This window comes from Equus przewalskii, chromosome 15, assembly GCF_037783145.1.
Source record: "Equus przewalskii isolate Varuska chromosome 15, EquPr2, whole genome shotgun sequence".
In the NCBI taxonomy this organism is placed as follows: Eukaryota; Metazoa; Chordata; class Mammalia; order Perissodactyla; family Equidae; genus Equus; species Equus przewalskii.
In genome coordinates, this window is record NC_091845.1 from 66,875,098 (window position 1) to 66,897,513 (window position 22,416).

The window sequence follows — 22,416 nt, forward strand, 5'->3', positions numbered from 1 at the left end:
GGACTGCTGCACAATGCTCAGAACAAAATTAGTTTTAAGCCACCCCAAAATTCAAACAGAATTTCAGCCTTATGTTTCTGACGGGAGGGAGGGAGGGTGTGACTGGGGATTAATGCTCAGTGGGTTAGGGCGTTTCTGCTCTGGAGAAGCCCAAGGTTTCCGTTGGCCAGGGATGAAATATGCATATGTTCTTTTCCCAGTATTAAAAAAGAAAGCAAGCTAATCATCATTATGAAAGGAACCTCTTTCTAATAAGATAATTAGTGTCCTTACCAATAAACCTGGCAGAGCTAGAGCACGTCTTTAAGCTGTTTGCCATCTGGGAAAGCACTAGTCTTGACTCTTAAGTGGATATTTGTACTTCAAAATATTTTCCACAGAGTCATAAAATTCATGAGAACTTTGTCCCATAAACAAGGTGATGTTTTAGTCCGAATTATCCAGTTAAGTCTCCAGCTTCTGTTTTAGAGTCTTTACCCCCAGGATGTGGAAGGGCTTGTGCAGTCCTCATGTTCGGGCTTCTGCTCTTGATCTCCAGGGGTCCTCTCCTTGGAATGACCCGGTGTCTTGGGCCGGGGAAGCTGTGCCCTTGGGCCCAGATGAAAGCAAAGCATATAATGATGATAGTGGATGCCTAGCAGTTACTCTGCAGTGGTGCTGGTCTAAGCAGTTCAGCAGGGGTTGGTCAGACAGCAGTGTGGACAGGCACACAGAAACACTCCAGCCAGAGAGATGAAGGCCAGAATCTTTGCTTCCAGAGGGTGGGAGAGGCCAGGAGGGAAGACTGTTGATGAGCAGTCGGGCAGGTACCAGGAGTCAGGGGTAAGGGCGAGGTGGAGCTGGGTGCCCACTGTCCGCAAACCCACCTGGGAGCCTGACTTCTCACCAGGGCTTCCAGGCCTGCAGGATCCCTGCTGCCGTCACTGGCCACCGATGCTGCTGCCGCCGCCACCAGCTACCTTGCCCTGTCCCTCGGGCCCTCTCCTTGCTCTGTATTCCCTTTCTTCTCCCCTCACTGTCTCCTTGTCCCCACCTCACTCTGCCCTTACTCTACTCCCCTTACCCTGCCCTTGGCTCTGTCCTGGCCCTCCCCATTCCTCCCCTCTCCCCTGCCCCCACCCTTTCCTAGCCCCACTGTCCTTCCCCATCTGGCAGTATCGTTTTCATCCAGCCCATATTCAGATATCTTCAGTTGTTTCAAAAATGTCCTTTGTAGCCAGTTATCCAAACCAGAATCCATTCCAGCGACATGCACTGCAGATGGTGACCATGTCCTCACTTCTCTTTTACCTAGAAGAGTCAGTTTTTATGACCCTGACTGCTTAAAATAAACCTAGTCTCCTATCCTGCAGGATGTCCTGCGTTCTGGAATTGTCTGGTCAGGGCCTCTTGATGTCATTTATCTTGTTTCTCTAGCCTCTTTCCTATAAACTAGAATTCAGTTCTAAGGCCTTGATGAATTAACCATTTATGACTTCAATACCTCCCAGATGATCTTGTGTTCTACCTGTGGCATCACCTCGGGAGACACATCATACCGGGATGTCGCTCCATGCCTACCCTTTTTAAAAGGTGAAAAGATTAGGTCTTTCTTAAGACTCTCCCCGATGTCCCAGCTGCATCTAAATCCAAATAACATTTGGTACTTATACCACCTTTTTTGATGCCTAGCATAATCTGCATTACCTTATATTTGCAAAATACATATATAAAAATGTGCGTCTTTCAAATGATTTATATGTAGGGACACACAATTTATACAGACATACTTGGAAACCCTCGGTCAGCTCCCATGTCCTGTACTTCTTCTTATCCTAGTGCCTGTACTCTGTACCCTGTATACAGAAGGTGACCAATAAAGGCTTCTGGAAGATGCTCAGTAATGCCAGTGGTAGTGAGGAGAGAGCCTAGTGTTGGGGTGTTGAGATGACACTTAGTAACCTGCAGATATGGGGAGTGAAGAGCTGGGGCTTGAGGGGAATGGAAAGGAAGGGAGAATGAGGCTCCAGGTGGCCCCAGTGGCCACTCCCTTGGGACACCACCGTCTCCAGGAATGTTTGGCCTAGTGGTTACAGGCATGGCTTCTGTTCCACAGGATACACTTAATAATGTAGGGGTACATTCACTTATGCCGTTAAATGTATTCCTCTTGTATCCATAGCAGCACATCTTTAAACTTTTTATTGCAGTATAGCACACGTACAGAAAACTGTGCAGATTGTAAGGATACAGCTCAGTGGATTTTTGCAAGGTGAGCACGCCCAGGTAACCAGCAGCAGATCAAGAAATAGAACATACAGGCCCCCTTGAAGACCCCTTCATGCCCCTCGCAGTCCCTCAACCCAGGGGCGACCACAGTCCTGCCCTGAAACACCATAGATTAATTGTGAGCTTTATTTAAATAGAGTGTGCCCTTCTTGTGTTTGGCTTTTTCCACTCATTATATTTGTTAGATTCGTCCACATTTTTACATATTATTGCAGGTCATTTTTTCTCATTGGTGTATACTATCCCTTTTGTTGATATGTATAGTTTATCCATTTACAAGTATGTTTTTATTTATTTTTTGCCCCATGCAAGAAGGCATGGCCTTTGCACAGATTTGGGCCCAAACGGAAGCCTTGAGGCCATCTGCCTGTGACCCCACTGAGTTGCCGCCCAAAACACCAAGGTATAGTGGTCAGAGAGTACCTGCTCCACCCGGCTGGGAACCTAGGCCGTTCATCGCCCACCCCAGGCAGGAGCAGCAGAGCCTGCTACATCACTTTTAGTAGCTCAGTAAATATCTGTTAGTTGCGTAGAGAGCATAGACTTTGAATCAAACAGACCACGTTTCAGGTCTCGTTTAGCCCTTGCGTTCCATTTGACCGTGGACAAGTGATGTAAATCTGAGGGCTCCATTTTCTCACCCACTAAGAGAGAATGACAACCCTTGCAGAATTTTGGGGAGGATTCAATAAGAAACCGTGAACTGTTCCTGGCCGAGTGCCTCACATCCAGCAAGCATGGAATCAGAGCATTTCTTCCCCATCTGGCCAGTTAAATGGCACTGAACTTGCAGGCTAACCCTTACTGTAACTGAAGAAGAGTAATATCTCCTATGGATCATTCACGGCTACAAACTGAGGATGCAAGCGGGAAGGCAGGCCGAGAGCTGCAGTGTGGCTCGGGAAGTAAGAAAAGGAGCAGGCCTGCTCACTCTTTTGGTAATGTCAGTGAGTTAGCCGTGGCGTGCTGGGGAAGAAACATGGCACCATTGTCCGGGATTGATTGGACAGCAATTGCCTTTGCGGTGGGGTTACAGGTCCATATGACAACATGTGCAATTATGATTATGCAGTTGGCTCATGCCATTCCTGGAACCAAGGTGGTGCTGCGAGCATCGTGCAGCCTCTGATGGGGAGAAGGGGCCCTCAGAGAGCCAAGGAAATCAGTTATTTTATTTTATTTTTTTTGAGGAAGATTAGCCCTGAGCTAACATCTGCTGCCAGTCCTCCTCTTTTTGCTGAGGAAGACTGGCCCTGAGCTAACATCCGTTCCCATCTTCCTCTACTTTATATGTGGGATGCCTGCCACAGCATGGCTTGCCAAGCAGCAAGTAGGTCCACATCCTGGATCCGAACGGTGAACCCCGTGCCACCTAAGTGCAACGTACAAACTTAACTGCTGCACCACTGGGCCGGCCCCCTAGTGGGGAAAATTTAGTCCAACCTAGCTTGTTAAAAGAACAGTAACATTTTTTATAGTCGCATACATTGACCACTTGCTGTGGTGTGCACATTTCAGGCTAGACTTTTGAAGAACAGCGTGTAGGGTGAGCCTGAAGGTTGGTTTGCTAGACGGAGTCTTGATGTCTCTGAGGCTGCATGGGAAGAGCTGTTGCCTCCTAGAATTTACCTCTTGGGATAATAGGGCAAATCTCCTTTTCCCACATCCTTCTTGTAAGTCATAAGCTTGGAATGTTAAGGTGGCCTTTTGCCAAAAGACCAGCATCAAATATTTATACAATACCAGGGCAAATAGCTTTCTGTGCACAGTAGGGAAGCATCTTTACTTTAATAAAAAATGCAGAGATAATGGAGTGTTTTCCATAGATGGAGGGCGATTTAACCTTTTATATCAGGAGCCTTCACTCTCCGATAGACCTATTTATACGCAGCTCGGTGCACATTACAGCGAGGCTGAGCCGGGAGGGTGATGAGGAGACGGGGAGTGGACGAGGCCGTCAAAACAAGGGGCTCCTTAAAAGCCCAGCTGTCTAGCTCTCTGTGGTTCATTGGCTTTTTTGCTGTTACAGATGACCAAATTTTGACAGCCATTCTGAACTTGCTTCATAGTTAAGTAGGTGGAATCAGCACTCTGGATTCAGAACTGCAGAGCAGTGGGCTGAGAGGCTGGAAGGCAGACACCAGATGGGGTAGCTGGTACATAAGGACCTGGTTTGTTCCTACTTCATGTCCCTAAGCCCAGCCATACCTCTCCCCACTGACCACCGAGCCCTCCTCCCAGGCCTGTGACTCTGGAGGAAAGAGGGACAGCCAGGTAGGGGGTGGGAAAGAAAATCTGCATGGGCTGCAGTGTCTCCTTCTCCCTTCTGGATCTCAACTCTGCTGTCTAGTGCTGTTGGCGGGCTCAGCATTATGATATTATTTATGTCACATTGGGCTCTCTAATACTTAAAGCACATGGTAGGCACACTGAAAGGGCTGGGAGGTTTTCCATTGAGGAGATCTGTAGGTAGAGACTTTGGAGATTGGATAGAACATGTTTTTGTAGAAGCCCTGAGAGAATTTGTGCTGTGTTGATACAAACCTGAAGGAATCATTGAGCATCCCCTAGTCCTGAGCATCCCCAGGTCAGGACTTGGGAAGGCTTCATTCGCAGGGGTTCTGTAGGGCATCCCTATTGTGGCAGAGGCTCCAGCAGGACCTGGGTTACCCAGAACTTTAAAAATGAGCTGGACTCTGGTCCATCTTTGTCCTGGAACCCAAAATACTTGTAATGTGGTTTAGCTGAAGAGCAGCTCTGTTCTTCCCTGGTCACCTAGGTAAAAGGTCTCGGGAGGGCATTGAACCAACACTTGGGGGAAACGTTTTAGTAAAGCAGATGAGAGAAGCGAGCTTAGCACTTTTGCTAAGGCTGTTTGATAACAGACTCTCAGGATAGGAAACAAATAAGAAACCGGAGCACAGTATTGGTTAACCCACAGCCATCTTACTTGAAACGGAGTATCAGCTTGTCAAGTTGGAATATTATCAGGATAAGGCTGCTGTGCTCCAGGAGTTACCCTTACAGCTATGGTTTGTTGAGCTAGTCAAGCCTCTCTATCATTCTGGAATAATCAGGAATATCTCCAGGCCCAGCAGAGTACACTGGTCTTGTGTTTCTTAGTTTAAGTGGGGCATTGTATCAGTCAGCTGTTGCCACAATACTGCTGTGTAACAAACCACCCCAGGGCTCGTTAGCTTAAGCTCATTGTGAGCTCTGTTTATTCTCACATATAAATTTATTTTCACATATTTGCAGGTTAGCTGGAGCAGCTCTGTTGAGGCAGCTCTGCTGATCTCAGCTGGGCTCACTCACAGGTCTGTAGGTCAGCTGATCTAAGCTGGGCACCACAGGGGCAGCTCTGCTCCACATGTCTTGCATGTTCCTGGAACCAACTGGCTAACTGGGGCTTGTGCTCTCAAAGTGGTGGCAGAGACATAAGAGATCCAGCTCAACCACACAAGTGCTTTTCAAGCCCCTGCTTGCATCACACCTGCTAATATTCCGTTGACCAAGTGAGTCATGTGGATAACCCCCTAGTTGGCTGGTATCCCTAACAGTCCTCTTAGTCTTGACTTTCTTCTCTCATGTTTCTGCTGCTCTTCTGGTCCTTGGCTGCTCCTCGTTCACTCTGCATTTCTATTTAAACTGTGTACTCTACCCTGAACTCTCAAACCGAGCAGATCCATAGGACTTGCTTGTTCAGTTAGTTCATGTCTCTACTCAACATGGGAAGGCCTACCCTGAACACCTCTTGCAAAAATAGCCACCACCATTGCCTCCACCTTCACTCTCTCCTCTTAGCCCCCTTTATATTTTTATAGCATTTCTCACCTGTGACATTATTTTATTGTCTCCCTTCCCTTGCTCCATGGGGCAGGACTTCATTTGTCTTGCTACCTTCATGATCTCCAGTGACTGCAAGAGTACCTGGCACATGATAGGTGCTTATAGGTATTGGAATGAATGAGTGAGTGGCTGAAAGGTTTTCAGTGTGAGCTTGAATGCTTGCAGTGACATGGTGCTCACTCTTCTGAGGTTTTATCTTCCGTTCTTTAGACTATTGTAAGGAAGGCTCTTCATATTTAGATTGCATTAAGATTTCCACCCCATAGTTTCTAAAATTTTATGGTTCTAGTCTGCCTTCAAGAGCCATGTAGAGGACAGACAAGGAAAACTCTTTTTCATCTGTGTTGTCTGTTTACTTTTGTTCTGCCTATATGAACTCTTGTATTAACCCTGTAGAAAAGGATAAAAAAGAAAAATCAAATTATACTTAATTCCACCACTCATAACTACTGCTAGCATTTTATGTGTTTCCTTCAAATTTGTTTGTCTAACACTTTTTAACATAAAAATTTACATACAGCTCCTACTGTGGTTTTGTATCCTGTTTTTTCTTCCATAACGTTGTCCCTAAAGCATTTTTCTGAATCATTAAACTCCTGTGACTTTTTTTTTCAGGACAGTATAGTGTGTAATTGTATGGAAATCTCCTAATGTATTTAATTCCTTTTTTATGATTAAATATTTGGATTGTTGAACATTTAGACTATTTATATTTTTAAGAAGTTTCTAAGTAATACTTGTAGATAAATATTTGATAGCATTAGTGGTTATTACCTCAAGACAGACTAAAAGGATTTCTTCTCAGAGGGGATGGACTTTTTGTTTCAGGCTCTTGGGACGTTGTTAAATTGCTCTCTAGAAAGAGTGTGCAGTTAAAATTCCCTGAGCACAGTAAGCTTTCCCATATCACCACACCCTTACCGCCAGTGAGTGTTTTCTTTTCAAAATTTGCCAATTGGATAAACAAAAGAGAGATTGAAAAATTTTTTTCAATACAGTCATGGGCCACATAATGACGTTTCGGTGAATGACGAACACTGTTTATATGACAGTGGTCCCATAAGATTAGTACCATATAGCCTTGGTGTGTACTAGGCTATGCCACCTGGGTTTGTGTAAGTAAACGCTATGATGTTCTCACAACAATGAAATGGCCTCAGGATGCATATCTCATAACACATCCCTGTCATTAAATGACACATTAAATGGCCATCAAGAAAGAGTGGCCAGGGGCCAGCCCGGTGGCACAGCAGTAAAGTTTGTACGTTCCACTTTGGTGGCCCGGGGTTCCACAGTTCAGATCCCGGGTGCGGACATGGCACCGCTCAGAAGGCCACGCTGTGGTAGGCATCCCACAAATAAAAAGTGGAGGAAGATGGGCAGGGATGTTAGCTCAGGGCCAGTCTTCCTCAGCAAAAAGAGGAGGATTGGCAGCAGATGTTAGTTCAGGGCTAATCTTCCTAAAAAAAAAAAAAAAGAATGACCACGAGAGAGAGGGAGAATTAATTAATTAGTTGCTAGTTGATGTCCTTTGCCCATTTCTAATGGTATTTTAGTATTTTTAACTCTTGATTTGTAAAAGTTTTATATAGAGAGAATGTTAAACTTAGCCATTTATTTATTTTTGTTGTTGCAAATAATTTTATCATTTTGATAGCCTTTTGATTTTGTTTTTGAGGTCTGTTGGAAGACAGAAGCTAAAGATTATGTTTTTACATCTGTCCATCTTTTTCTTTGTGACTTCTGGAAAATGCTAGCAGTTCCTGGACTCCAGTGTGATTCAGAGACCTTTCTGAATTTGTCTCCCTTTCCTGCCTGAAAAACATGATCACGTTGTTTTGTGAATTGTCCTTTTAAAGCAAAAATAGTATATCATTAAACACATTTTTTATGTGTACTACCTTAACAAAATACCACAGATGGGATAGCTTAAACAATAGAAATGTATTTTCTCGTAGTTCAGGAGACTAGAAGTCCGTGGTCTAGCTGGCAACTCCAGTTTCCAGCAAGGCCTCTCCTCCTGACTTGCAGACAGCTGCTTTCCCTTGGTCCTCATGTGGCATCTCCTCTGTGCAAATGAGGGGTGACTCTTCTTCTTATGAGGACATCAGTCCTATCAGATGAGGGCCCACCTTATGGCCTCATTTAACCTTAATAGCTCCTTAAAGGCCCTATCTCCAAATACAGCCACTTTGGAGGTTAGAGCTTCAACATATGAATTTTGGGGACACAGTTCTGTCCGTAACAGAATGGTCAAGCAGTGATTCGTAGACTAGCATCTAGGGACCGAAAGGAATTCTCTGCCCACAACCCCATTTCACAGACGAAAGACCAAGCTCCTGAATGTGGTCACTTCACTTTTCACGATAGAGCACCGACCCAAAACACCTGCTTCTCAGTCCCGTCCTCTTGCCCACAATCTCTTATCTAAATGAATCCAGGGCATTTAGGAGCCGTTCACCAAAAAAGGGGCTGAAAGCACCTCCCTTGATGTTTCTCGCAGGGGCAGGGACCCTGTTGTGATTTTTTGTATACCCTCATTGCCTAAGACAGTTCTAGAATCGTCCTGTATGGTTAGTGGACGTTGTTGAGTTGTACAGACCTCAGAACCTGTCCACAGACTGGAGCAGTGCCCAAGGAAACATTTTCAGTAGTAAATCACTTGGGAAAATTCCCCCCCTCCCTCCAGTTCCCCCTCTTGACAAGAGCTGCCTGAAGCGTTATCTGTACAGCAGCCCACATCCTGGGAACTTCCAAGAATCAACGCGTGTAGAATGCGTCTGACAGGCTCAGATCTGGTGTGTTATATCTATCCCCCCTTAAAAAAAAATCTCTCCACCTAAATATAGTTTTCTTCTAAAAACTGTCTCTAAATGACTGTGTTTTACCCTGAATAAGTTCTCCCCAGTGCATCCTGCCGCTGGAGCGTGGAAAGGAAGGTAAACGCCTGAAATCAAATGGTGATTGCTAACAATGAAATTTGGGCTCATAAAATCAAGGATATTATTCAAAACTGCGAGGTAAATTAGTCTCATTCATTCTGATGGGGCTAGACTCCGTGGCTGTGTGTGCCTTCTTTAATTAACATGCTGAAAAGATGTTCTGATTGGGATTATTAATGAATGCAGTGAAAATTTTTGCTGCTTGTAAGGCCTCTGCCACAGACGGTTTACAGAGCTCCCCCGCCTTTCTCTTTTTCCACAGATTCCTTACACGGCTTGACAGATGGAGTATTCATCTTTGAAGCTGTTTCCACAGAAGATAGCAAAACCATGCAGGGCTATGATGCTATTGTTGTCGAACAATGGACGGTCCTGGAAGTAAGTGGGGGATTGGCAGGGGCGCTTCTTTTGTTTAGACAATGATTCTTTTATCCGCTCGCTGGACCTGGCTGTGGCTGCTGCTCAGCTGTGGCTTTCCTCCGACAGGCAGTTTGACCGGGGTAGACCCGATAAGGACCCCTTTCGTCCTTCCGTGCCCCTTTTTCCACCACCCCGGGGGGGAGGGATGGGCCCCACTTTTCCCTTTCTATAGGCAAATTACTTCGTGTGTGCTGGACGATGGGTGGAAAGAGATTCTCCTTTCATTAATTTGCATAGAACTAAAACCTCTAAGTGACATAAATGAGGTGAACCCATAGTTTGTGGCCTCCATGATGATAAGAGCAACATCATTATTGGAGGTAGACCCCATGGCTCCCTCTGCCAAGTATCCTTAGAAGAAATTTATGCACACATGCTCACTTGATCTTCAGAATAAACCCATGAAGTAACGTGATTGCCCATGTTTTACGGATGGGGAAACTGAGGCACGGAGAGTTTAGGTCCCTGGCCCAAGGTTACACATTAAGTGCTGGAGGATGCCTTTAAGAAATGTTGACCTGTGAGGTCACCAAATTGCTGTGGACAGAGGAATTCCTCAAGCCACATTCCTCTGGGACCTTGGAAGAGCTGCTTTGTTTCTGAGATTCTCTGGTGTGTACTTTAAAGGCATTTCTTTAACTATGGAAGTCTGGTCTTTTTAGACTAGTCTCTTGTCCACCCAGCATCTGGGATGTAAAGGGAGAAGCTGTTTGAACATAGAGGACTGATTCCAGAACGCTCTCGAGGAGGCCCGGAAAGAACACAGGGTTGGCATCACCCCGAGGGGCCCCTGCCAAGCCAGCTCTCTATGCCAAAGTAAGACAGATGTGGATGCAGCTCTTTGTGAGGAGTGTGGGGCCCCGGGACCCACCAGACAGCAGTGCTCGCCACACCCTGTGCCCTTGGAACTGCAGCCTGGAGGCGAGTCCTTCATCTGGTTGCTGGGCCCAGGCACCCCGAGGGCACTATTAGCCAGCCTTTCAGCCTGCAGCCATTCCCAGGAGGCGTGAAGTGGGGAACAGGGCCGTTGGGGGCATGCCTGCATCTGAGCAATGATGGAAATAACTGCTTGCCAGTGTGACAGCAACGGAGTACAAAGAAAAACTGGTAATCAGAAACAGGAATTCCAAAAATACAGCAGCCAGGGCCAGTTAGGAGAGAAGCTAGGACTCCTGGGGTGTGCGTAGCAAGGTCAGTAAGGAGTCAGGTGATAACCTGGTTTGTGACCAGCCTCCACCAGTTGCTTCCATCTGACCTTCGTCCCAGTGGGCCTCCCTGCCCCTAATTGGAAATGGGGTGCAAAGGAAATGAGTCTAAAATGCTCAGTCTAAGATGCACAGTCCAGTGAGGGCAGGTCATGTCCTCTCTCAGGACCCTAAGCTTCCTCAACTGTAGGATGGGGGCGGCGCTGTTCCTCCAGCCCACCGCACGTGGGAGAGTGAAGGCTCCAGGCGATGGTGGAATATGAAGTAACAGGGGTAGCAGTCGAGGCTCTTAAGGACCCAGGAACACGGCCCGCATGCTTCAACGCGCAGTTTGCTCTGTAACACTTGGCTCCTCATAGCAATCCATGTGTGGCTGCACCAATAACAGGTGCATGTGTGGAAGCGATTGACAAGCCACGGGGACGTGTGTAAAATCTCTTGCTGTCTGCACGTTAAAATGGCTATTTAAGGGAGGGCATTGTGGTTTCCTCAAGAAAGATGACTTGATGGCAGTGATCCAAAGTCATGCTCAAAATCTGGTCCCAAGACCAGCAGCGTCAGCATCACGTGAGAAGTTGTTTTAAATGCAGAATCTTGGACCCACCCTGGACTTGCTGAATCAGAAACTCTGGAGATGGGGCCCAGCGATCTGTATTTTCATAGGCCCTCTGGGGAATCCTTATGCACACTCAGCTTTACAAAGCAGTGTCTAAAAGTACAGTACTGGGGCCAGTCTCACCATATGTCTGTAGTGTGTTATTTGATGAAGGGGTGATGGAAAAAATACCCCAATAATTTATCTTTCTTTAGCCTTTGAAACTAACTGTGACCTCGATGGGTAACAGTGAATGCACACTACCTGAAATGTCTGTGGGAAGGAGATAAGGTTACAAACTAAAATAAGGACACTGTTGTCTTTTTAATTTGAAAAGAGGTCAATTTTATGGGTTAAGAAGTTTAGGGTTTATCAGGTTAAGAAGTTAGACCATTTATTCAGAACCTTTTCCTGGATGTGCAGATTGGTTTACATTAGGTTTATTTGTCAAGTTTATTTCTTTATCACGTAGTTGAACTTTTTTCCTCTTGACTTCTTATTTTTGTGCGTTAATCTATTTGGTGATATTAATTTTGGGTCGTCTTGTCGTCATCCTGTGTCCCACCTCTGCCGCTGTGCACGCACACACACACACACTCACACACTTCAGGAATGCTTTGGCTTTTCCCTAGGACTCCTTGGAATGAAGTAGGGTTTTAAAGCCCAGCGGTGTGCACCAGCTTGCAAAGCCAATTCCGTGCATCTCTTCCCAGCTCCATATTCAGTGACAGAGTCAGTCAGATCAGTAGCTTGAAACTGGCCACAGTGGAAGTATTACACCACTGAAATTGGCAAATGCTAGAAATGAAGTCCCCCTCCCTCACCGCCCCCCCCGCCTGCCCCTCCCCCTGAGCCAGTTGTAAACATTTACCAGCACACCACTGGATGGGCCTCTGTTTCATCCCATTTCCACGTTATGATATACAGTGTGACTGGCATGCAGGTAAGCAGAAACAGATTTTTTTAATTATCATGATAATGATGACAAGTGGATTAATGGTTTTGATGTTGTTTACCAATTTTCCCCACCCAAGTCTTCAGACTTGCTCTTCTCTCTGGTGTCTTTGGAGCATCCCTGAATTTCCCACAGTAGAAATAGACCTCTGTCCCTTTTAGCAGCATCAGCCTCTGAGGTTACCATCTCTCAAGGGCAAAAGCAGGGAAGATCCCCTCTGGGCAGACTGTACCCTTGGTATATGGGTTTCTCTTTCTCTTTAAAGCTGGTATAGGCAGCCTTGGAGTCAGCTCATAGGTCACCTCTTCCAGGAAGCCTTTCAGACTCCCTCAGGGTTAAAGACCCTTCTTCTGTGTTCCCATAATTCTCTGTGTGTAAGCCTGTCAGGCTCCTATTATAATCATTGTTATTTATTTATCCTCTTTCCTCCCTTCACTGTGAGTTTCTTGGGCTGGTGATGTTCATCTTTGTTCTTCAGGGCACCTGGTGAAAGCTTCCTGAATTAGGTTGAAGGCCTTTTGGTTCAGCCCAAGGGTAGACCAGTGTTTCTCAGAACTGAGCTTGTGTCAGAATCATGTGGAGACCTTTTTAAAACACAGATGTCCAGGCTCTCCCCTGAGCGTCGTATTCAGCCCACTTGGAGAATCCCTGCCTAAGAGGAACCACATGTATATAGCTGTTACCCAGCCCAGCAGGGTCCCATCCAGGGCTGGTTTGCCCATGCCTCAGCTCTTTGAAGAGGCTGTCAGACCCCTACTCCGACCCACAGACAGCCCCCTTCGGCATGCCCCTCCAGGCGTGTGGGTGTTTGTCCAGCTCCCTCACCTTCCACCCTTGAGACCCAGCTGCTTCCTCTCTTCCCCATTCTTCTGGCCTCTGGGGAGGTCTTTCCTGTTCAAGCCCTGGGCAGGTCCCTCTGGCTTCTGGTTGACCCTGCTTTTCTGGCAACCACTGTCCTCCCAGGCCAGCCCACGAACTCCTGGGCTTTGACCACAAAACATCTCTAACCAGCTTTTTCTCTTTGCTCACAGTTGGGACTGACTTGTCCCTTTTCTTCCCCTTTACTCCTGTGCATATTATTATCTTCATCTCTGTGTGCCAATGTACCGTTCCAATTCAGCCACATCTTGCTGGCTTCCTTCTCTACACGCACGTGCATACACACAGACACACACACACACAGTCACAAAAACTGCATCTGGCTCTTCACAGCTCCGCAGACAGTACAGTCTGTTGGAAAGAGAATGTAGACTGTCGAGTCTGGCCTGGGTGTGTCTCCTGGCGCTCTCATTCCCAGCTGAGTAATAACCGAGCATATGAAAAGTGACCCACTCCCTCTTTGTTTTCCATTTTCTGTTGTATACATGGGGACACTGGTAACAACCTGTCAAAGTTGATGAGAATTAAAAGAGCAAATATATTAAAAGGTTGTGAAGGTAATACTTGACATATAGCAAGTAAACCCCACTTTCTTTTATTGGTCACCTGGTATCATCAATAAGAAAGATCCTCTCCCGATGGCCTTGATCTTGTAAAAGCACAGAGGGGGCTGGGCTAGGGAGAGTTGCAGTCAAATGCAAATAATTATGTTTTTCTCATTGGAAACCCACAGCCTACATTTAAAGGCAATTGTGAGTGGGGTAAACGTCCATCCATGAGGCATTTCTAACGGGTATTGTGTAGACTTTTTCCTCTCCAGTGTCAAACAGACTGGATGGAGGACATGTCCTTTGGCATGTTGTGGGAATCGCTCCTCCGGTCCCTAATGCTACCCCAAACGCCTCCACAGAGCTTATAGATGGCCCCATTGTTCCATCTAACATGTCACCATCTTATCCCTGAAGGAATCGTGAGAGCCTTGGTAAGACGCATTTCTGTAGCTGAAATCCACGCTGGGCATAATTCCACCCTACCTGTCCCATGACTGTGTCCAACACATTGGGTCCCACTTGTTCTTCATGAACTTCTGCAGGCTTCCGGAGATGAACTGTTTGTTTCCAAAGGCCCCCAACCCTCTCTTTTACAATCCAGCCTAGGATTTGCCAGGGAGTGACATCAATTTTTTATGGTATCTAGAATTTACCACCTTCTGCTCTGACAAGGGAGCCAATATTTGTTCTTTTTAAACCATCTGGCACTTTTCTTCATTGCCACAATTTCTCCAAGATAATTATTTTGGTTCTGAGATCATAGCCTTTAGTGCCAAAGACAGCAGTTCTCTGCCTTTTTCCTGTGATACAGAAGCTTTTCCCACGAGTGATCACTGCCGTCAAAGGACCAGGACTGAAGACACAAGCCCGTCCCGGCTGTAACTCCACTCCTTTTCCAGCCCCGAGCAGATCACAGCACAGATGAGGTCGTCAGGATAACCTTAGATCTATGCCAGCAGCTGTCTCAGGACTTTCACTGTGCTCAAATTCCTTGCGTCCCCTCTCGCCTTTGATAGTGACACGCTAGTGTGCTGACCGGTGCGCCTGAGCACCTTGTCCTTACAATGTCATTCATCTAGGCTTGATGCATTGTAAATTCATCACTTAAGACTTTGAGATTTGCTTTGGAGGGCAGGTTGCCAACCTCTCTCAAAAATTTTAGAAGCCCATCCATGACTACCCATGACTCAGCCAGTCCATACCTCATATCCTTCTCTTCTAGAGAAGCAAATGCATTTGTTCACAAAGAAGTCATATACAAGGACATTATTTTAGCATTGTTAGTAATAGAAAAAAGGAAACAAGGTACATGTCCATCAGTAGGAGAATGGTTAAATAAAGGATGGTGCATCCTTCTTATGGATGTGGTCATTCGTATAAACTGACATGGAAGGAACTCTAGGAAATGTTGTTAAACAGCTTAAGTTGCAGAACGATGCTGTGATGGTTAGTTTTATGTGTCAGCCTGGCTATGCTATGGTACCTGTTTGTTTGGTCAAACACCAATCTAGATGTTGCGGTAAAGGTATTTTTTAGATGTGATTAACATTCAGACCAGTAGACTTTGAGTAAAGCAGATTACTAATCCTCCATGATGTGGGTGGGCCTCATCGAATCAGTTGAGGGCCTTAAGAGACCCTCTGCCCTGCAGACTTTGGCCTTGCCAGCCCCCACAGTCACCTGAGCCAATTCTTCTTAATCTTTCTCTCTGTATATACATGTTTGTATATATATATAGATATAGGTAGATCTGTGTCTCTCTTTCTCTGTCTCTATCTCTATCCATCCTGTTGGTTCTGTTTCTCCAGGAATCCTGACTAGTACAGATACAAACAATGTGATGCATTAATGGTGAAAAAACTTCACAAGACAATATGATGTATTGTCTGTGAGTATATGCAAATGCAGAAAAAGGCCTGGAAGGGCACCCATCAACCTGATAACAGTGGTTACGTGTGACCTGGAATTGAAGGGTGGGAGGTAGCTTTGTCTGTAATATTTTCATTTTTATAGAGAGAAGTACTCATTTTACTTGCGTAAAATTAATTTTTAAAAGATCACTAGTTACATTTTACCACATCCTTTTTTCTTTTAGGCTTTAGATAGACTCATTTTCTCCTTGTAGAAAAGAAAGTAAACTAGGAGCTGAGTGATTCTACTTTCTGTTGTCTTCAACATATCCTTTTTTGGTACACCTTCTTGTTTTGAACATAATTTAAAAGGTGTGCCTGTGCGTATACATGGATGTGGTCACGTGCACCTCATCTCAGTTGAGACTTAGCCTTCCTCCTCCTCTTTATGGGTTTGCCTTACTTTTGTCACCATCCCTGTAGAGTTAGGGACCTCCCTCCTGTCCTCGTACATCCCACCCTCATCCATCTTTGCAGACTCACTGATTTCCTTAGTTGCCTCCAGCTTTTATTCTAGAGTGACACATCCACCTGGAGCCAGCTTCCTTTCGAGCATTTCTGGCCACCAGGCCATGCTGAACTTTCTCCTGAACTTTCGAAATCCTTTTTCTTCTTGTCCCTTGAAGGGGCCTCTGGTGCTCTTTGCTGTCAGGAACTTGGCGGGGACAGCTTAATTTATACGGTCTGTGTTCCCCAAGCAAGTCGCTCCTCTTCCCCAAATGATGGAGATTGTGTTTAAAAACAGTGACCAAAAAAAACTTCTAACAGGTCATTGAGTCCTGACTTCTGCTCTGAATCTTTGACCCCGTGCTGGCGTGGTGGAACTCTGCGTGGCTGTCTGTCCCTCTTTTATCTTTGTCAGACAGAATTTTCCTTCTGCCTCCTTGGCAGCGGTGCTTGGCTTGGGGGTCATGGAATGTCATGTGTATTGTAGCAGTGGCAAGACACAGAGATGAGGGGCCAGGGCATCAAAACCAGCCCTGCCACTTCCCAGGGGTGGCCGGTGCTCATGGAAGGTTATGTAGGAGTTAAAATACAGTGAAGGGGATCAGTGGGTACTGAACAGAGAACTCTCAGGGAATTGGGAGACCCTGGAGGGTCAGAGAGAGTGACCTGCTCTTTGCTGCCCTAGGACAGGAACACAGAGGGGCATTTGCTGAGCCCCCACCTTCAAGGAGCATCCAGGTGGGAAATAAGTAGCAAGGCATTCAGTGCCGCGGTGTCCTGCTGGCTGGAAGTGCCCCGGGAGAAGGCAGAGGCTGACCAAGGCCTGTGGACACAGTGGGCCTCAGCAGGCTGTCAACAGTCAGGATGTGGATGAGCCAAGGGAGCTGGAGGGGGCTTCCTGCTGGTGGGAAGTGGCAAGAGCAGAGGGAGACCGGAAGAGAAAGCACATGAATTAATTTTTTTCACAATCAGAACACGTAGTGGATAACGTTGGTGTTCTTCTAGAGCCCTTGGATCTCTTTTTACCAATGTGCTTGCGCTCCCAGCAGCCCGCCCTGTACGTCTTTGCTGACCCTGCCCCTGAGCTAGGAGCCTGCTTGGCTCAGGCAAGGACAGTCGGGAGTGCCTGTGTATGTAGATGCCCCGTGGTAGTCCTTGTCCATGGCTGAGGAGGGTGGGTGTGTGAAAGCCCAGCTGCCGTGTCTCAGGTCGGGACACTTCTGGGTACAACTTACCCTGCAGAGTTTCCCGTGGGGCGAGGCTGAGCCCCTGTTCAGGAGACGTGTGTAAACCTGAGACCCTACTTGGCTTCTTCGACTTTTTGTCCCGCTTCTGTCACTCCCTCACTGGAAGAACCGCCTTAATAAGTCACTTGCAGGCAAATCCTCCTGTCAGGATCTGCTTCTGGGGAACCTGAACTAAGATAGAATATATCGTAAAAAAATTCCATGTGAATTATGTTGCAAATTGAGGTAAAAATTATTGTGGGTTTTATAATAATGTCAAACAAAATTCTTTCAGTCTAAAAGTATATATATTAAAAAGTGAATCTTCCTCCTCCTTCTAGCCTCCATTCCCTGGTTCTCCCTTCCCAGAGGCAGCTCCTCCCAGAGATACGCAGCGGTGGGTGTAGACACACAGACACGTGTGTTGTAGGCTGAACACTGCCCTCCTGGGCTGTCAGGTTCTGAGCCCTGGAACCTGTAAATGTTACCTTATTTGGAAAAAGGATTTTTGCAGATGTGATTAAAGCCAAGGATCTTGAGGTGGGAGATTCTCCTGGACTGTATGGGTGGGTCCTAAAACCATCTCGTATATCCCTATGAGAGGGGGCCGAGGGGGATTTGACACACAGAGAGAAGATGTGAAGGGGATGTGAAGGCAGGGTAGAGAGAGATTTGAGATCGCTGGCCTTGAAGATTGGAGGGATGCAGTCACCAGCTAAGGATTGCCAGCAGCCACCCAGAGCTGGAAGAAGCAAGGAGTAGATTCTCTCCCAAGAACCTCCACAGGGAGCGCGACCCTGCCGACATCTTGCTTTTGGCACAGTGACACAGGCGCTGGACTTCTGGCCTCCAGAACTGTGAGAGAATAAATTTCTCTTATTGTAAGCCACCAAGTTTGTGGTCCCTCTTTACAGCAGCCCTAGGAAACCGGTACAGCAAGCCTGGCTATAGCCCAGTGGTGTGTACTTGAGGCATGTCTGCATTTGTGGTCAAGGCAGGAGCCTGAGTGTGCAGTAGGTTGAAGAGGGTCGTAGTGGGGATCTCATCCGAGAGCCGTGTGTCCGGACACTTGGCCCTAAAGGGATGTGTGTTTGGAGAGGTGGAGTGGAATGGGGTAATGGCCAACAGAAGCCTGGGAGAGAGGTCCCAAGGTGAGAGTAAGGGCGGGGGTCATGGTGTCAGTTCGGATGCTTTCCTCTGTCAATGGAATATCCAACTAGAAGTGGCTTAAGCAGTAGGGAGTTTTTCATCTCATCTTACCTGGCAGGTCTGGAGGAAGATGGGGTGGTTGCAGACTCAGCTTTTCAATGGTGTAAGGACATCATCAGGGCCCCAGCTGCTGTCGCCTTTCTGCATTCTGGTCCTTAGCTTGTCTGCCAGGTCTCATCTCATGATCCTAATCCCAGGGTGGCTGCAGCAGTTCCAAGCATCTGATGTGAACTTGATGACAGTGGGAAGAACAGTGGCGTTTCCTGCCATGTGCTCTTTTTTATTAACAAGTCAAACCTTTCTTAGGAACCCCCAAGCAGAGTTTCCCCTGGGCCCCATAGGCCAGGGCTGGGTCACAGACCCACGTCACTGCCAAGGATCATGGTTAGCTGGGACTGGAGAGGGTGTCGGCTCAGAAGGGGAACTTGGGCTACCAAGTGGCTGTTGGCTCTGGCAGCCAACAGTGTTTGCCGCTGAGTGGGACTAGAGGGGGGCTCTTCGAGGTATTTTAAAAACGACTAGACTTGGTGGCAGCTCGGACAGTGGGATGACGAAAGGAAGAATTTGACTTTTACTCTCTGTCTGCACTTTTTTCTTCCATAAACTCAATTCTCCTGTTCTCTCAGACACCCATTTTTTACTTCCTGTACAAAATTTAGTTATACAAGTAAGTTAGACCTTTTAAAAAGTTCATTCAATAAATAAATATTGAGTTCCTACTGTGTGTCAGGCACTGTGAAAACCTGATGAATGGAGGAAATTCGAGCAGGAAGAATTGATGCCTTTAACCGGAGAGGAGAGCAGTCATTAAAAATGGATGCCCACCCCCTGGCCCTTCCACACCCATGAATAATTTCTCTTGTTGTCAAGCTTCCTGAGGGGTGGTGAAAGGCCCTAAATCACCAGGAACCTTTTAAAGCTGATGACAGAGGAGAAGCAAGTGTGCGTTCTGCTGAAGACCATGGGGCACCGGGAATTTAGAGCCTTGCCACAGAGGAAGGAGGGTGAGAGCAATTGTCACATTTTCACAATCTTGTGACAAATGCTTTTATTTTTTTTTTAAATAGTGTGCTTTAAAACATTCAGTGCATGCCACAGAAATAGAAGGAAGAGGCACCCCTCAGTGTGGTAAGAAGGGGTCAATCTTTAGGTTTCCCAATGTGTTTGAGATTAGCAGGGTGGACCATGATTCTATGAAAGCTTTAAACATGTGCACAAACAATTTATTATCTAATAGTTTCTGTATGTCAGAAGTCCAAGTGGGCTTGACTGGGTCCTCTCCTCGGGGTCTCGCAAGACTGGAATCGGGTTTGTTCCTTATTGGAGGCACTGGAGAAAGAATCTACTCCTGAGCTCATTCAGGTTGTTGGCCAGATTCACTTCCTTTCGGTTGTAGGACTGAGGTCCTTGTTTCCTCCGGGCCGCCAGCCAGAGGCTGGTCTTTGCTCCTAGAGGCTGCCCACATTCTTTTTCGTGATTTCTATGTAGCCCCCTATAAGAACTTTAAATTCATAGACAGTCTGGGAGCCACAGGTGAGGACTGGGCAAATGATTCTCCAAGAAGAACTTATTAAATCAATGAGTATAGAGGGTTGGAGAGCATTCTTGTAGTTAAGCAATCATTCGTTGCCACTCCTGGGAATTTGTTCTTTTTGAAATTTACTTGGCCAAGAATTTTAGTAAAACTAAATGAAAAAGAAGGGCCTATGGATGGAGCTTAGCTGGTTGAGAGGCTACACTCAGAAGGACATGCCTTAATGGGAGGGAGGTTCATGGCCCCTATGACACCACCCTGTGCCTTATCCCATTTCACATCTTTTTCATGTAGAGATGTAGAAGGTGGTGGACCTGTGGAGACGCAAAGCTGGGAGGCCATGGAGTATATTGGGTGGCCATCAGGATCTAAAGAACGTGGATGCTCTTGGGCTCTACAAAAACATTCCAGTTGGGCATGGGGGAAAAGGATCAAGGGCATGTTTGAGAGTAGAGAGAGGGGAAGATTCTGGACAACCTACCCACACCAACATCATCCAGGGCTGCTTTTTATGAATCTATCTCTTTTCACCTGTGGAGTTTCTAAATTAGATTACAACTGATGTTTGTGGAAAGCATTCACTACTTTAAAAAAAAAAAAGGAAAAGAAACAAGAAACCTTGAAAATTACTTATCTAATCCAGCTTCGTTTTTGAGTAGGTTTCCCTGACTTCTTAAACCCCTTCCGATCTCATTATCTATTGGTTTATCAATGTTGGATCAAACCCAGCCCAATAAAATGTAATGGGATGCATTTAAGGATCAAAAAAAAAAAAAATCAATTGCATTTAAGTTCAAAAAAATCTATAATGCTGAATGGAGAATACCTGATTTGACAGCAATTCTAATGAAAAAGAGTTTAACATGGATGAACAGTGTACCTACTACTCCCCTCCAAACACTCTAGATGCCTGGGCTATGACAAAGGGGGCTTTTCCAGATCACACCCTGTTTGGCTCTGTCCCTCCGTCTGTTTTCTCTCCTGCCCTCTGCTGAGTGCCTTCTCCACCCCAAGTCTTCCCCTTTGAGATCCCTACCCTTCCTGGCCCAACTCTTTGTGGAATCGTCTTGGATACCATCAGTGGGATTTCTCTCCCTTCCTTGTGGCACTTAGCATATCCCACGTCACTTTAGAACTATTTAATTTTTAAATTTCTATGCAAACTTCTTGAGTCAGGGGCTCGCCATTCCTGCTATTCATGTTCCCTGGATCCAAATTAATTCCTGTCATGTTACAAGTTTTCAACAAACATTAGTTGAAAGAATACCGAACAACATGAGGTTACTCCTGCTTATAAAAGAGAACTGACTGTATTTATGAAAACGCACATGGGAGGTACTAATTTCTCTGTTCTTCAGTCTGGTGCCAGCTGACTTGGAGTCTTATGTCCACCACAACTGCCATATTTAATGAGAAACACAGATAGATTATGGAGTGGACAGAAGAGAGGGACAGTGATGGAGGATATGCCTGGAAATGATTGAAAACAATTGGGCATATTTATGTTGGAGGAAGGAAAAACAAGGGCAGTCAGGTAGCTGGCTCCGTATCTTTGAGAGGCCAACCTGTGATAAAGGAGCTAGAGTCTGTTTTCCTTGATTGCAAGGGAAAAACTAGGTCCCTTTGGAGAGCTCTTGCAGAACCATTCAGCAGTGGAAGTGGCTGGGGCCCAAGGCTGTCAGCTCCCAGGGACAGTGTGATTCAGATGTCCAGTCACCATCCCTCTGGAGTGATGCAGGTGGTCCTCCTGCTTTGGGCAGGCAGCGCTAGAGCAGTGGTTCACAAACCTTGCTGATCCTCAGAATCACCTGGGGATTTCCTAAAAATACCCATTTCCAGGCACCAGCCCTGGAGATTCAGAGTTAGTAGGTCTGGGGGTGGAGATTAGAGATCTGCATGTTAAAAAACCAGCCATCCTGGAACCGCTAGACTGCAGGACCACCCTGCTCCCTTCCAGCTTTAATAAGTGGGGGTGCATGGTTGACCCATTGCTTATAAGTCAAGTGGTCCCTTTGAGGCAGAATTCTTAAACATGCTCTTCAGCTGAAGTGGAAGATGGGGTATCGCTTTGTTGATGGAAACCCAGGAGTGCATCTGTTACAGGCTCTGGGGCATTTATCTTCAGGCTGTCATGGAGCAGTAGCAAGCCAGCGAATAGAAGGGGTACTCAACAGTCAGGAGTCTGACATGTCCTGAAGCTTGGATATTCCTGTTGGAGATTTCCAGCACCTCAGAAGCCTTATTGGAAGTCCACTTACCCGGAGCAGGGTCCTCAGAAGATGTGCTGTGGGATTTAATGTAACATAATTTGGCTTCAGGGAGAGGGGAGTATGAGCAGAGGGTTGAGTTAGAATTGTGGTAACCATAGCAACGAGACCTTGACAATTGGGTCACCACGAATTGACTGAAGAAAATATTGACCGTAG

General features: G+C 46.3%; 1 protein-coding gene across 6 annotated transcripts in view; it reads left to right on the forward strand.

Annotated features, from left to right (window-relative positions):
• RFTN1 (raftlin, lipid raft linker 1) overlaps positions 1-22,416 on the forward strand; it is a 198,161-nt gene that overhangs the window by 151,733 nt on the left and 24,012 nt on the right. For all 6 annotated transcript variants that reach the window (XM_070575980.1, XM_070575981.1, XM_070575984.1 and 3 more), the window contains exon 7: positions 9,322-9,437. In XM_070575980.1, coding sequence (XP_070432081.1) covers positions 9,322-9,437 — 116 coding nt within the window. The remainder of the gene's footprint in view (positions 1-9,321; positions 9,438-22,416) is intronic.